The sequence below is a fragment of the Epinephelus fuscoguttatus genome, linkage group LG14, assembly GCF_011397635.1.
Source record: "Epinephelus fuscoguttatus linkage group LG14, E.fuscoguttatus.final_Chr_v1".
NCBI lineage: Eukaryota > Metazoa > Chordata > Actinopteri > Perciformes > Serranidae > Epinephelus > Epinephelus fuscoguttatus.
In genome coordinates, this window is record NC_064765.1 from 36,277,241 (window position 1) to 36,293,682 (window position 16,442).

Sequence of the window (16,442 nt, forward strand, 5' to 3'; positions counted from 1 at the left end):
GCAAGGCTGCGCAGAAGAAACAACAGGGAGGAAAATAAGCTGGTCTTTCCAGTAAAAAGCCTGACTGGAAGGCATGTGTTCAGTGACTCTTTCTGTTCCCGCACTGTGTGCAGGTTGTTAATTTAAAAAAAGGTAAAAATGATCCTCATATGTGTACCTAAAAAAAAAAAAAAAAAATTACTGCTGAACTTGAAACTGGGTAGTGTGTATATGTGCAGTGTGTTTGTAGATCTGTGAGGACAGCTTTACCGAGTGGTTGTTCTGCAGCTGTTGACTGATAGCATCCCACATGAGGTCGTCATGGTTGACTCTGTAGAATCCAATGTGATCATTGTTAGCCTTCAGCAGCCCGTCCTCTGAGGCTAAGTAGTTACTGATGACATGCTCTGAAAATCAACACAGTCATGAGTGTGTCAATGTGTGAGTGAAAATTGACATTTTAGCTGCAGTGGTCAATTTCTGCTATAAAATAATATACCTCAGAGTTTATTTATGACGAAATATATATTATTTCCTATTTATCTACTATGTTATATAAAGCAGACATCATATACCTACGCTTTGTCTTGCCCCCCCTAGTGTGTGGTAATGACACCAAGGGCACCCTTTGACATTAATAGAAGACCAAGCTTTAAACTAACTCAAAGGTAAACTCGTCTGCAGCAATATGTAACGCTGACAGGAAATGACGTGGTATAAAGAGCGAGAATCTCTGTATGCAGTGGATGCTGGGTGGTGGATGGGTCAAACAAAACAAGATTTTTAGTCAGGAGACTGCTGTTAGTGTCCCGTGTGAAACCAAAAGTCAACATTGTTTTAATGTAGTGTTTGTTGGACCCACCCACCCTACTCAGACTTTCGCTGCCATAACTTTTATTCTTGTCCCACCGTGTTTCCCCCTGACGCCACTAGCGTATTATGTCAACGTTAAAGGATGTTTGTTTTTTGTCAGTGTCTGACACCAGAAGTCACTGCCCAAGCGCTGGATTTCAACGAGTGAAATCTGGTTGTTTGATTGAGTTCAATTCAAAGGGGCTTTAATGGCATCAGAAACATACGTGTGAAATATAAACAAATGTATGTAAAGATCTGCTAGACATTTATTTAAATACATGTCGCTGCTGATTGGGTAACACCTCTGACACACCCACCAAACAGGAGAAAACGCTCTGCAAAGCCTGTTGCACATCATTTCACACGTCTTTCAAACCAGAAAGCGTAGCAAAAGGGTGCACACCATTTTCAGATTGGATGTGCCCACTTTACTTACTTATTCTAACCTAAAATATGATCCTTTTTCTAAATCTAACCAAGTCGTTTTGTTGCACATATCCAACCAAGACCATTCGACAACATTAACCAGGTGCTGCAATGTGTTTCACCCAGGAGAAAGCTATGCATTACATAGAGACACAACAGGATGCCTTGGTATGTGACGCTGAGGGGGCGTAACAAAGCATTATTTGTTGACCTGGAAATGAGAATGGGATGCAGCATCTTCATCATGAGAAAACAGAATACATTTGACATAAGTCACTGCCTGGCTAAAAGGCAAAACTCTGATTATATGTTTTTATTATTTATTATTTATTTATTTTTATTATTTATTTATTTATTATTATCATTATTTTGAATGTGTTGAACCATAATTAAACAGAGCATACTACCTGTGCTGCTCTTGTCAAACATCTCCAACATATTTTTGTCACTTTCCACAGAGTGCCATTTGACTGGAATTGTCCACTTGTACCTGTAACAAAATCTCATTAATTGTTATTGATGCACTAGCATGCAAAACCTACAAATGTATAATAAAGTATTAAAAATGCATTCAGATTTGATTCCTTAAAAAAGCTGTACTTGTCTCTCCTTTTAGCTCTGCTTTGGTTCTCCACCAACTCCTGAGGGAAAAATGTCTCTTTAGCTGCTAAATGCTACAGATATTCACCAGCTAGTCCCTAACTATGTCTGTGTGCTGTTAACTGCTGAGCAGATTGTGTACAGTAACTTTATTGGTGCTTTTTCCACTGCAAATGGCTGCTGACTTAGGGAGTGGAATGGGGCATTTTTATCATCATTGCATCACTGACCCCAGAGGTGAAGGAGGCTGACTGGCATCCGCTTTAGGATCCAGGAGGAATCGCTTTTGGGTTAGTTTGGCATTCGTCTCTGAGACAGACAGGTGCAGCACAGGATAACCCATTTGTTTGGTCCATGTATCCATTACGTCTGCAACCGGCAGCCCACTCACCTGGACAGAGGGAGGAGAAACTGGCTATTGCTCACAAAAACTCACGGATGAAACATTACTTACAGTGGCACAAGTTGAACCTTTGACCCTGTCATTACATTCGATGCCAACGTGTAGTGATGAAACTTGGCAGCTCGAGGATGAGGTAGCAGCCTACATCAAGGTTAAGACACCCAAGGAGGGTCCTTTTGAAGTCTTATGGTGGTGGAAGGAGGATGTTAAAATGTTTCCTGACCTGGCAGTAAATGCATGGAATGTTTTCACCATCACAAGCACAGCCAGTGAAAGAGATGTCTCCTACGCTGGATTTGTAATTCAAGAGCAGAGAATCCAGGTTGATGTGTGGGACTGTAGCTTGTATATGTTTAATCATGGGTGCGGGTTGGGTCGCGGGACTTTTATTAATGGATGCGGGCAGGGGCAGGTGCGGATGCGGCTTTGACTTACTATAATAACAGGTAATGGACTGGCTCTGGTACTGAGCTTTACAGGTATGGGCCGGTGTGGGTTTTCAAAAATGTACTGGTGCAGGACTCTGTGATCACGTAATTGGTGCCTTGATTTTAGTTCCAAGACAATGGGTGCAGTTACATGATGGCTTCTCATTCGGAATGAAATAAATCTGAATGAAATCATTCGGAATTAAAGTGTTTCCAGGTAGTTTACATGGGAAATATTAGTTCCGAATGAGGGTTTACACGGGAGATCACTTTTAATCACCTTTATTTGGGTCCGCGCAAGGTTTGGGGCAGGGAAGGTTTCTGATTGGATAGGGGGCGGGTCGGATGTCACGTGTTTACATTTACCGGAAGAAAACACTGTAGTCCTCGCTCCGGATAACAAGATGCTTGACGACGCCGTTCTTAGTGCCTTTTTCGGGCGTGTTTTGCTTATATTCTTGAAGCAGCAGTACGACAACAACCTTGTTCTGCTAATGCTTCGTCTGTTGAGGAGGAGAAGGGAGGTAGAAGGTTAAAGAATGGAGAAGAGAAGCTCCCATCTTGTCGAGCACGCGCTATATACGTCATCGCGCCAGAAGGGCAAGGAAACGAGCATGCGCAGAAAGACCGGAATGAACTTAAAGAGGAATGAGTGTATACAAATGCGAGAAATTCTTTCATTGGGAATTAGAAACGGAATATTCCAGCCCCTTACATTGGATTGAATTTTCAATCACATTGGCCATTTTCATTCCAAATTAGGTGTTTACAAGATCACTTTTAATAGGAATGAACTTTCATTCAGAATGGGAATTAAACTGTCCATGTAAACACACTCTATGCTTCTTTGAGTTAATAAAATTCTACACTACAATCACTACATATACGCCTCCCTGCACTGAATATGCAGGGATGTTTCCACCAGATGGATGGTAGACATACAAAGTGCTGAACTGTGACAACAGAATCCGGAAATTTTGTACAGACCCCTGTCTGTGGTTAGATTTAGGCAATAAAGGCACTTTGGTTAAGGTGAGGAAAAGGTTGTGATTTGGGTTAAATATTAATAAAAAAAAGGTAATAATAAAAAATGATGCTGTCATCACCACGAGTGGATTGTATATTGGAAAAATGCCTTTTCTGGTGGAAAACAAATGAAATACGTTGCCAGTGAATGTTTCGCTGATAGGTTCAGTTCATCATTTTCGCAACTTGCTATTTACGTTTATTAGCAACATTTCCTCATTATGTTAATTCAACATAATTCACTCAGTATTATTTATGATTCCCTCAAAATGAATTTGCTGTTTAAAATGAGTTGTATAAAAACTTTATTTTTTGGAGACAGAGCCAGTCTTTGTACTAAGATAGGCTAACCACATCCTGGCAAAGTTCAAACATACACTGGCGAGGGATGCCCAGAAGTTAGCTGTTTTGGCGTTCTTGAAGTAGTAGTCTTTCAAATATTTCTGGTGAAAAAGACAAAAAAACAACTTTCATCAATCAGTTGCTTGAACACATAAATGAACATTAATCAAAAGAGCAACATCTGTTGTTAAATATCTGTCGTGAATCTACAACAGTCTGACTTACTCGGCAGCCGTCTCTGAACGTATCTTTACCCATCCAATCCTCCAACATCCTGAGAATGGACGCTCCCTGGATGGAGTTACATAAAAGTATTTTGTTACATGACACATGTTACACTGTCTGTATGGTGTTGGTTATGTAACTGGTAAGTCTATGGAACCTTAGATTGAAACCTTGATTGTGTCAGGTTTTCCAGTACCTTGCTATATGAGATGGCATCAAACACAGAGGTGATCTGAGCTGGGGTCGACACATCCACAATGATCGGGTGGGAGGAGAGGAGGGCGTCGTCCACCATGACAGGAAGCACATCACTGATGATCATGATGTCTCGCTGTATACCACCAGAGGACACAGGACAAGCTTCAAGATACTGACATCCTCACAATGACTGGTCTACTGTCAGTGGATTCATTGTTGTTCAGATTAAAGGAGAACTCACCATGCCCCAGCTGGGTTCAGCTTCCTCCACACCGATGTACTCAAAGAAACTGGCAAAGCCCTCATTGAGCCAAAGGTCATCCCACCAATCCATAGTCACAATGTTCCCAAACCACTGGAAAGAGAAACAAAGGAAATTATAAGGATTTTGTGGGGACAAATTAACCTGCTAGGGCTTTACAGAGTGGAAAAATTAGACATGGGTCCCTTCTGACTCCCCTTTTTTTCTGCATGCCTGCAGAGACAATCAGGCCTTTATCTGACACAGGCTTATATTAGAGACAGGTCTCTGTTTATTATTTCCACTGTTTTACAAACACATTGTATCATAAGCCTTGTAAGAACCCATCTCCATTTTCTGATCAACCACTTTTGATTTTATTAAACCCAACACTTCATCCATGTGTATCTCTGTTGTCTGGATGAATTCAGTATATTGTACATTTCCACAGCACCAATTCCATCAGGTATAACAACAGAGTCATGTCATGGCAACTTTACCTAACTGGAACATCCGGAATGGAAGCAAGTGGCAACCTCCAGGGTTGGAAAATGAAGCCAACACGTATATGTGCCAGAAATTGCAATTCCACTAATGGCCACTTGAGTCTGGCTTCATATCTGAGTCAATCCCCATAGGCCCCCATGTTAAAATGTCCAACTTTACAGCAGAAACAAGCCTGGATTCGCCATAGGGCCTACCGGGCAATGCCCGGTGGGCCGTTGGCATATTTCGGGCTGGCACAATCATAATTTACTTAATGTAATTATGTAGATATTTTTAATGGCCTTTAAAGCACGGAAAACGGCCCATTGGTTATTTGTCTACACTGACACTGGGCTGGCCGAAGCAAATCTCTCAGCCCTTCCTCCTCGGCCCGCCCCCTTCCCACTCATTTTCTGAGTTCTCCTGAGTTCGAGTAGCTGGCTGTTGGCTTTGTGCATAGTGGTGGAGTGCGTAGCCTACTAACGTACACTGATGGATAAACCACCAAAGCACAAGGAAGGTGTGGAGAAGCTATGGGAGAAAAGGCGCAAGAATCTCCAGGCAGATGCAGCCAAATGCGCGAAAATATCTAACTTGTTTGCTGTAAGATCTGGTGCAGCACGGGTGCCGAGTGCAGTACATCCGGTTGCATCAAACATAAATGTGGACCTGCAAGAGAGTAGTTCAGGAGAAGAGATGGCTGCTGGTGGAGATGATTCAGAGGAGGAGGAGGAGGGACAGAAAGATATGGCCCAGGGACAGATTGAGGAGAACTGAGAAGCCACTGCCGGCCCGGTAAGGAGTAATATCAGCAGAATGAACAAGAGACTCTTTCATGTAGGGAGGGAGATTGTTTGTGTGCGTCCGTATAAGGGTGTCCACCTGTCCCGCTTTTCATGCATTTGAGCGTTTGCCATGAAATGATAAATCTTGTAGAGTTTGTTTGCCAAGTGCTTTCACCAAAGTACAGGCATTGTGTACTCCGTGGCCATCTACTACCACCAGGATGTTTATGAGAAGTGAATGAGCACATTGATTTTCTAGCCTTGGTACTCTCTTCCAGGGCACTAAGGCTACTACTGAGATTTATTTTAATTTTGGTAACAGTGTAGTGTGTGTGTATGGCATTTCACCAATCACAGTGGGCCGCCATGGCCAAAAATGTCATGGCCATTTTTTTGTCCCAGTCCAGCCCTGAGCAGAAATATAGATATTTACAGCCTGTTACAAAAAATGGTTTTGGTCTCTGTGATTTCCCCATTCATGAAAACTGTATGGAGTGAATTTTCATATAACTCACCTGTTTAAATGTTGTTAAGGCTTAAAGTTATAATAATTAAGGGTGTGGCCACTTTGAGTAACAGGTAGGTGTTGCCCGTTGACAAATCTACAGCGACAATATTGGTTGGGTAATGTAATCATGGCGTAACCCTAGATTCAAAGAGTATAGGCGTAGCCATACATGACGCTATTTCAGTGCGTTTACAGTTCATGAAAGTTAGCTGTAACATTTCGGTCACCCAAAAAGGTCTTGTTCAGTGTTGCATACTAAAAAACTGTCTAAGGAGTTGGATGTTCAGTTTAGCCAGTAAGTCTTTTAATGTATTTAAGCCTGTTTTTCACTTGTGAAAATTAGCATTATCACACTAACCATAAATGGACCTAGCTAACCGAGCTAGCAGGTAGCATTAGGGTTAGCTCCACCCTAATGTCCAAATATGGTCACTTCTGGCTTTAAAATCCAAGATGGTGACGGACAAAATGCCAAACTTGACATTTCAAAATGGTAATCCACATACAAATGGATGAGGTCCTCCATTAATATACAGTACAGGCCAAAAGTTTGGACACACCTTCTCATTCAATGCGTTTTCTTTATTTTCATGACTATTTACATTGTAGATTCTCACTGAAGGCATCAAAACTATGAATGAACACATGTGGAGTTATGTACTTAACAAAAAAAGGTGAAATAACTGAAAACATGTTTTATATTCTAGTTTCTTCAAAATAGCCACCTTTGCTCTGATTACTGCTTTGCACACTCTTGGCATTCTCTCCATGAGCTTCAAGAGGTAGTCACCTGAAATGGTTTTCCAACAGTCTTGAAGGAGTTCCCAGAGGTGTTTAGCACTTGTTGGCCCTTTGCCTTCACTCTGCGGTCCAGCTCACCCCAAACCATCTCGATTGGGTTCAGGTCCGGTGACTGTGGAGGCCAGGTCATCTGCCGCAGCACTCCATCACTCTCCTTCTTGGTCAAATAGCCCTTACACAGCCTGGAGGTGTGTTTGGGGTCATTGTCCTGTTGAAAAATAAATGATCGTCCAACTAAACGCAAACCGGATGGGATGGCATGTCGCTGCAGGATGCTGTGGTAGCCATGCTGGTTCAGTGTGCCTTCAATTTTGAATAAATCCCCAACAGTGTCACCAGCAAAACACCCCCACACCATCACACCTCCTCCTCCATGCTTCACAGTGGGAACCAGGCATGTGGAATCCATCCGTTCACCTTTCTCGTCTCACAAAGACACGGTTGGAACCAAAGATCTCAAATTTGGACTCATCAGACCAAAGCACAGATTTCCACTGGTCTAATGTCCATTCCTTGTGTTTCTTGGCCCAAACAAATCTCTTCTGCTTGTTGCCTCTCCTTAGCAGTGGTTTCCTAGCAGCTATTTGACCATGACCATCGGCCTGACTCTGGTCTCTGATCTGAGCTGCTGTTAACTTGCGATTTCTGAGGCTGGTGACTCGGATGAACTTATCCTCAGAAGCAGAGGTGACTCTTGGTCTTCCTTTCCTGGGTCGGTCCTCATGTGTGCCAGTTTCCTTGTAGGGCTTGATGGTTTTTGCGACTCCACTTGGGGACACATTTAAAGTTTTTGCAATTTTCTGGACTGACTGACCTTCATTTCTTAAAGTAATGATGGCCACTCGTTTTTCTTTAGTTAGCTGATTGGTTCTTGCCATAATATGAATTTTAACAGTTGTCCAATAGGGCTGTCGGCTGTGTATTAACCTGACTTCTGCACAACACAACTGATGGCCCCAACCCCATTGATAAAGCAAGAAATTCCACTAATTAACCCTGATAAGGCACACCTGTGAAGTGGAAACCATTTCAGGTGACTACCTCTTGAAGCTCATGGAGAGAATGCCAAGAGTGTGCAAAGCAGTAATCAGAGCAAAGGGTGGCTATTTTGAAGAAACTAGAATATAAAACATGTTTTCAGTTATTTCACCTTTTTTTGTTAAGTACATAACTCCACATGTGTTCATTCATAGTTTTGATGCCTTCAGTGAGAATCTACAATGTAAATAGTCATGAAAATAAAGAAAACGCATTGAATGAGAAGGTGTGTCCAAACTTTTGGCCTGTACTGTATACACACTGTGAATGGAAGTGATGGGAGTTAACTACAATTCTGTTGTAGTGATGGAATCACTGTGTGGACATTTACATTCAGCTAAATGCACAAAGTGATCTATAAAAGAACAGGTAATTCCACATATCCTCAGTGCAACCAGCCTTTAAATATTTTCCCAGATATTATTTGTGACTACTTTTATTTGAATATTGGATTGTGTTCTACAAAATGTCAAAACAATGATGGAATTACAACCAGATTTTGCCCCCTTCTACAAGAAAGAATTCTTTCAGCCTATAAGCCTGTTGTGCCTATTAACATACAAATGTTTTAATGTGCTCCTGTGATTGAATTAAACTATTTAACTGAATTGAACTGAAATAAATCCAAATGCCACAAACCATACAAGATAAATCTAAGGATCTGGGGACCGGAAGCAGTTGCCCACTTTGGTAATTCACCCTAGCATATGTGTATATAGTATTAAACTCTGTACTGTAAAGGTTTAAGGCTATTCATGTGAGACTGCCTCATAAAAACTTGCCACCCAAAGGACTATTTGTACATCATCATATTTAAAATGAACCACTACTGATCCCTCATTCCCGTAACTTTAAAGAGTTCATAAAAGTTTATTGAGTGCTTCATGGCCTCTTATCTCCCATCATAGTGAAATAGTTGATATCTTGCAAGGATATGTGCATCATAAAAAGTTTAAACAATAGCACATAATAGATTTTAAACATTTACAGTTCTGAACTCTGAACTATTGTTTTCCTTTTCAGTAATGGATCTTTCCATCCATGCGTGTGAAATAAAGATAAAAGCCTGTGCTCCATTGCGAAAACAATAGTGAGCTTTGGGGTTGTAATGTGACACTGAGATAAAACTGTACTGAAACAACAGGCATGGGGTTTTGCACATATTGTGTCCTCCTCTTCTGATTTTAACACAAACACCACCTGAGGTATAGTGAAGAATAGTTTAATTGAGTAAGTTATTTATTATCTGTATCATAGTGATAGTGGGATTTGAAACTTAATTTCTGGGCTTTTACTATCTAGTTGTCTCCCTTTTAAATGGACTTAGCCTGAGTTCAACTAAAAAGGTATCCCCTATATGTTACTCCAATAGAGTGGCAATATTTTTATTATTTATATATTAAAAAGTACCTAAAAATGCCTAAATTATTTTCCACAACTGCATTCAAGATCCAGACATATGCAGCACAACAAAGGGGAAAAAAGAGTCCTATAGCCTCTAATGGTACTTAAAAATTCTGACTGCCACATGTGCTGTTTAAGTAGAATAAGCAGAGTTAGTAATACGTATCCAGAAAGTAGTACCTGGTGAACCAGCTCATGGGCAATAACACTTGCCACTCGCTGCTTGTTGTAGGATGACGACTGTTTCTCATCATACAGCAGGTTGGTTTCCCGGTAGGTGATGAGGCCCCAGTTCTCCATAGCACCAGTACCAAAGTCAGGGATGGCTATCTTATCTGGATCAAAACAGCACAGAGAGTCCACTGAAGTAACCGCTTATCTTTTATTGCAATACTGCCTGAGTAATTCTTGTGAGATTGTATTCAAGTTGGAATGAACATTCTTTATCCCCAGATGATTCCTAATTTTATCAAACTATATCCAGTGGTGTAGTGGAGGGTATAACAGGTAAATGGGGTATACCCACTTTCTGGGTGTTCACTCAAAGAGGTACTGACAAACAAGGATGGATATTTCATTTCACTGTTAGAGGAGACAGTAAACAATTACATTTATCAAGAGCAATTTCTGAAGGAGCCACAAAAGGTGCCACCAAATGTAATGCTATAACTGTGCTATTGTTAGATTCCTTGTGAACAGGACTTCATTGTGCAAAAGGCTTGAGGTGTTTTAGAGGAAGTGTTCTGCTGGATCCAGAAAGATGCCAGATGACAGATGAGAAACTGTGTGAGAATGGCACCAAAGAAAGGAGATAAATCAGCAGCTATAGCAGAGAAGAAGCTGCAGGTGTGTCTACAGACACAGGAGGGCAGAGGAACAGAGAGGTGACATTCTGCACTCAGCTGATACTCTGGAAGTGATACTTGTTGTTAAAGCTTACTTTTACCAGCTGAGGGTCAGAGATGGGGAATGGTGCAGAATGGCAGTCATGCCCAGGCCAGGTCTAGTATTTAGTGAACAGTCCAAGTGCAAAACAATGCAGTGAAATTAAGGATCATTATGGGTTATGGTCAGCATAACTTTTCCTTGGCATGGTAAAAAAAAAGGTTGCTACCTTAATTCATCACTTATTTGACACTCCACCTGGTGAGCATGCCAAGTGATCCAAATCAAACACACCTATGACGTTGTGTGCAAATTAGCCTGATACAGGCTAACATGCTAAAATGCTCAGGGTGGATCCTCCAGCAGGGACTCCTGCTTTCACTGAGGAACTTTTACCTTCAGCAAGGTGTCTGAGGACGTCTACTGTTTTTGACACAAATCCTTGTTGTGACCGCATTCAGCTCAATGTGTTGGAAAGGAGCACAATGGGACAGAAAGGCCAAGTGGTGTGGTCATAGTAGGACAGAGAGGCTGAGTGGAGTGGTTATGGTGGGAAAGAGTGAACTGGTTATATTAACATTTTGAAAATGAACAAGCAAAGAAGCTGAATGTAGAGCAGATTTAAGACTTTAAGGTGCACAAGGCTCACAGTTTTTTAACCTCTCTAACTCCGCCAGGACGTCGACGTCCTCGCTCCCCCCCTCCTCTCTTAAATGGTATCGCCCAGGCGCACTTCGTCATCAAACCATGTGATGTTCGGTATTGCCAGATTCAGCAAGCTCTCGACTTTTCAAAAATAACATCGTTTTTCTTTTATTTATTATGTATTTCGCACCAGAGCAGCCTAAACACACACAGTCCAAAATCACCATGAGGGGTGACAAGTCATGTCATGCCGTTTTTCGACGGGAAAAGTTACAGGATTACTCGTGATCTGATGTGGAGCTGTTAGCGGGGACTTAGCTGTTTTATAAAAGGTAAGAGTCTCACTCCTACCACTTTTTTTGGCTGAGATATACCGTTTAGAAAGTGGGATCATACTTTCTCGTTTCATGTGGCTTTATTTGGTGATATTTTATGGTGTTTCTGTGTCAAAAACAGCATCAGCTATCATAATCACACCTGATTTCAATAAGGTACGATGTTTGAAGCTGGCTGAGTGTTGTTTGATCACTGATAGTACTGTTTTGAAGCAGAGTGACCGACTCGTCATTTGGAGCTCCGCCTGGATGTTTTCATGGTAAAAACACTGTAGAATGGTCATACTCTGAGCAACCTTCTTCAAATTTGAAACAAGTGTTCACTGATAGTGTGCCTACAGCCCCACAGTGTCATTTACCTGCTCAGATGAAGCCACAGACAGTTATTCATCCTGAAAATCTTCAATTTTTTACTGACTTCAAAGGCCCATTACTCTGTCTCTGTATCACCTAGAGTGTTTCTGACACTTTCACAAGAAACTTCAGGGATTTTTCTTTCTGGCAAGACCTCATGCATGCATGTAGTCAGAGCGGTTCAGGTGCTACAGTCATTTTAATTTGGGAATGTCATTTTAGGCGTTTTTGCGGCAAAATGGGGGTGGAGTACAAGAGGTTTTAAGTCACTCTGATGATAAAGTCACTAATCACTGCGTTGCCACGTTGCATGTGCGCATGCTTCATAATTTATAAAAACTGTTCAGTCTCTCCTTTGCTGTAATAAATGCTTGTGGCTGCAGCCAGTGTGCAGTTTATATTGCTCAGACAGCTCCATGTTGTCTGCCTTGACGATGATTTTATTCAGCTGTTGATTCTATAGTGTGTCAGGGTAAAATATGCTAATGTTACCGCTGAACTGAAGTTGATTCCATTGCATGTATTAAGGGTCATCTGTTAATACTATTAATCCATTGTGCTAAGCGGTAACAGTCATTCCTGTTCTGGGGTGGTGTTCTGACTGTGTTAATTGTAGCAGCTTGAGTAAACACAGTATAAGGGAGGGTGGGGATAGTTTTCCTGGGACATCTAATCAAATAATAGAATCACAAAAAAAGTGTATTTGAGAACATGCTGCCAGCAGAATAAAACTTCAGCCACTGAGGATTCTATCAGCGACTTTTAGGTTTATTACTCTTATCATGAAAACAATGTGACCTTAAAAACAAAGTATGTGTCTCATTGTAGGGTGGAAAACAGTAAAAAATGTATTATGGGCTGCTAAGTGCTGCAAATCTGGCACACATAACACAGACTATAGGCTAAACATACCCAGTTTTGAGATGGAGTATGTCATGTTGAAATAGTCTTCAAAGTAGTCAAAGATGACCTTGGTTGTATTGGCTGCATACTCTGCAGTTGCTATCTGACTTGGCTGGGCGTAGATTCTCAACTGTAAAGGCAGAGGAGAACAAATCACGCAAGTTAATTCGATATCTTTTCAACTGATAGCACTGACAGTGACGCATGATGGGAAACTCACAGGAATTCCTCGGGCAGAAGTTCTTTCCACATGACCGAACTGGTGCACAGCAAAACATACCAAATAGGTACTCATTGGAATGGACTTCTGGAAGGTGGTCTTCACTTTATTGCCAGGCAGTGGTTGAGGGATGCCCTGGAGAGACAGAGAAAAAAAGGCTAATGGGCTAATGTGGATGTCACTCAGACTGTAGAGCTGGGTGGATCCCCTGGCCCCAAAACAGAGGCCCTAAAACAAGATTGATTCCTCTGCTTTTAGTATTCACAGCAATTCCTCCAAGCCTGGCTTCCTCTTTCTTTGTTTTTTTTCCCTGGACCATGGGAAAGTTTGAGTAACTATGCTCCTTCTACCTAAAGCAACCATTCTCTGCACCAACAGGAATGTAAGTAGTTTTATTGGCAAAGTAACTCTGTACATACAAAACATTCACAGCCATAATTATAAGTAGTTAGAAGGAGAGCTGTACAAGTGTGGGATTTATGCGAGTTCAGTTGATGAACCACATGTTTCCTTTAGAATAAAAAACATGGACAAACCCTTTGCTGAAGAAGTCAGTTAAATTTACCCAATAAAAAAGGAGGGAGTGGAAATGTTGGCACTGTGCATCTCTGCGAACCATGGATACAGTACATTTATAGGCTTCATACGTATCATATTGACATTTGTAAAGTGATGTAGAACATGAGTTGACTTTGTCATGTGGAGGTGGAGGGGACGGAGGATGGTGTGACACTTAGGCAAGATGCCTGTCAATCCACAGACCACTGTTTGAAACCATGTGCCATGAAAAGAGGCTGTATTTTATCAAAAGATCACTGCATTTCTTGCTTAGGTAGTGCTAAAAAGTGGTCATCTTTGTGGAGACATCACAAATCACAAATAGTGCCAAGAAAGGTGATCGATTTTTAGGGAGACATCACTGTGTTTCCACTGGGGACAGTGCCATAATAAGCAATTGGTTTTTTTTATCAGGATTTTCCTGCTGGAATACAAAGACATCACTGTGTAACCCCTTAGAATAGTGCCATGAAAAGCAGAGCTTTTTCATTAAGACATCGCTGTTGTGCCACTAAAACCTGGAATTTTAAGCCAAAACACAATCTTTTTCTAATCATAACCACGTTTTTTGTCCCTAAACCTAATCAGCATTCAGTGTTTTTGAAACTTCAAGTTTCAGCATATCCGCTACCTAATAACGTACAAATGTAATGTATCCGTAGTTTGCAGAAATGTACAATGCTAACATTTCTTGTGGCAATTATGGTATATCGTTAAATTCTGAGGCTAAAACTACAGTTCACCAACCTCAACAGTTTATGGTCCACGAAGAAGACATCAAAGAGCCTGAGTAATTGCAGGGTAGAGCTGTTACCTATTGTAGCACAGTGTTATAACAGTAATACATATACAGGTTGATTAAGAGCAATAAAAATGCTGTGTTGTCATCAAAGCACTGTTTGCATGCTCACTATGGAAAAGCTAGAAATACTTTGCACCACAGAGGTTAGACTGATGCCTTATTGATTGTATTTTGAAAGGAATTTGGGATGAGGAATAACTGATATGTTTCGCAAACACTACCTTGGGTAACTCTCCTTACACAATCTATTAATGTAGAGAATTCCAAAGCATGGCAGATGTGCCAGGGCTAGTTACGATTGCAAAGCACCAATTGGGCAATCACTGTTCAAGGAAGGGGGTTAGTGAGAGGTCATGTTGCCCTAGGCAACATTGAAGTCAAAGACCCATCCATACAAGTTGAAAATGTTGCAATGTTATTTTAGTGAAAAAATGTTTGTTATATGACACAACATGAAGTAAAAGAAGCAAAACTAGGTGAAAATTGACTTTGAGTTTGTATAGTGTGAACACTGGCTGTGTAGGCCAAATGAACAACACATTTGTGCAAGCATGGCAAAGAAAAAATGTCTTTGTGTTCAGTCAAAATGCACTTCTCTAGTTTCCTTATGTATTATATCCATTATTGTACATCTGAGCTTCTCCTGCTATGATAAGTAAGCATAAAGGATAAGCCTGTACCTTAGCACCAGCTGGGTGCAGTGGAAGATACTGTAAGTTGTCAGCTACACCATTTGTCAGCTTTGGAGCTGTTGAAGTGTTTTTGTTCCTTCTAAGTATTTTTTGACTTTCAACTGAGTACAGCTAACAACTCGCTCCTGCTTCCACTTTTGTTGTGAGCATGCCCAAAATGTCTAACCTTTAATCTTATTCCAATACATTTAGGGCTCTCTATGATGCTTTTGGATATGTAGCATTTTGAAAGTGAATATCATCTGGGTTTAAAATGATAATGCTGACTTGAGTCCTACCTCAGGTGGCATGTTGGACAGAGCTCCATAGGTAGCATCATGAGTGATGGAAATTTTGTAGGTGGCCTTCTTGTTAGGTTCATCAAAGCAGGGAAATGACTTGCGAGCGTCTGTTGGCTCATGATCAGTCGCAGCAATCTTTCTGGTGATTAAATGAAGGACATGTTATTAACATTAGTTTATTTTTTACTTTCTTTAATTTAACCTCAATTTAACCAGGAAGTCCTCTGAGATGGAAGACCTGGCCAAGACAGCATACCAGTTACAGTTTAAAGAGAAATACAGGAGATCAGGAGATTATATGAGGGCAATTTACCCGTCATGGCCTTGTAGACAAAAATATACAAATAAAGTTGTCTATGTAGAATTAGTGACAGGCTGTCATAAAGCATACAAAGATGAGTATTGGTGGGGCAGCATAGCTGTAAAATTGTTCATTTTTGTGATAAAAGCACCAAATTTGGCCCCCTGGTGGCCAGAGCAGGCAATTGAATCCTACCTGCCCATGGACCCGTCCCGTTAATTGGATCCACTCCAAAATGTAATGGCTTCTAAGTTGGACCATGATACATGTGGAAGTGGAGTTTTGTGAAAATCGGTTGGACAGTTTTCTCATAATCCTCATCCAAAAAATGAATGGAAATGAATGGGTTGAGTTGGATCAATGCCAGAATTTAATGTATTCTAAGCTGGCATGTGTTACATCCCTCCAACGAATTTTGTGAAAATCGGTCAGGCAGTTTTTGTGTAATTCTGCTAACAAACTAATACATTGGGCGGCATAGCTAAAAAAAAATGTTCATTTTTGCGATAAAAGCGCCATATTTGGTACATTTATAGCTTAATATACTGGAATAGAACACTTTGGTCACCCCACCCCCCACCAAAAGCTGCTGTTACCATGTTTTCAGCACCACAAATATAATTTAGAGACCAGTGTGAAAAGTGAAAAATATGTTTCATTCTAATGTAGGACAATAGTAAATTAATGACATCCAACACAATGGTGAGATTAATTGGTTAAA

The 16,442-nt window shown here is 40.9% G+C and overlaps 1 protein-coding gene across 1 annotated transcript in view; it reads right to left on the reverse strand.

Moving 5' to 3' along the window:
* LOC125900937 (glutamyl aminopeptidase) overlaps positions 1 to 16,442 on the reverse strand; it is a 38,322-nt gene that overhangs the window by 12,540 nt on the left and 9,340 nt on the right. The window contains exons 2-12 of the mRNA XM_049596247.1: positions 15,418 to 15,559; positions 13,088 to 13,222; positions 12,877 to 12,997; positions 9,926 to 10,080; positions 4,724 to 4,837; positions 4,481 to 4,615; positions 4,285 to 4,350; positions 4,095 to 4,160; positions 2,091 to 2,251; positions 1,668 to 1,750; positions 250 to 386 (exon numbers count right to left, since the gene is read on the reverse strand). Of these exons, the coding sequence (XP_049452204.1) occupies positions 250 to 386; positions 1,668 to 1,750; positions 2,091 to 2,251; positions 4,095 to 4,160; positions 4,285 to 4,350; positions 4,481 to 4,615; positions 4,724 to 4,837; positions 9,926 to 10,080; positions 12,877 to 12,997; positions 13,088 to 13,222; positions 15,418 to 15,559 (1,315 nt within the window). The remainder of the gene's footprint in view (positions 1 to 249; positions 387 to 1,667; positions 1,751 to 2,090; positions 2,252 to 4,094; positions 4,161 to 4,284; positions 4,351 to 4,480; positions 4,616 to 4,723; positions 4,838 to 9,925; positions 10,081 to 12,876; positions 12,998 to 13,087; positions 13,223 to 15,417; positions 15,560 to 16,442) is intronic.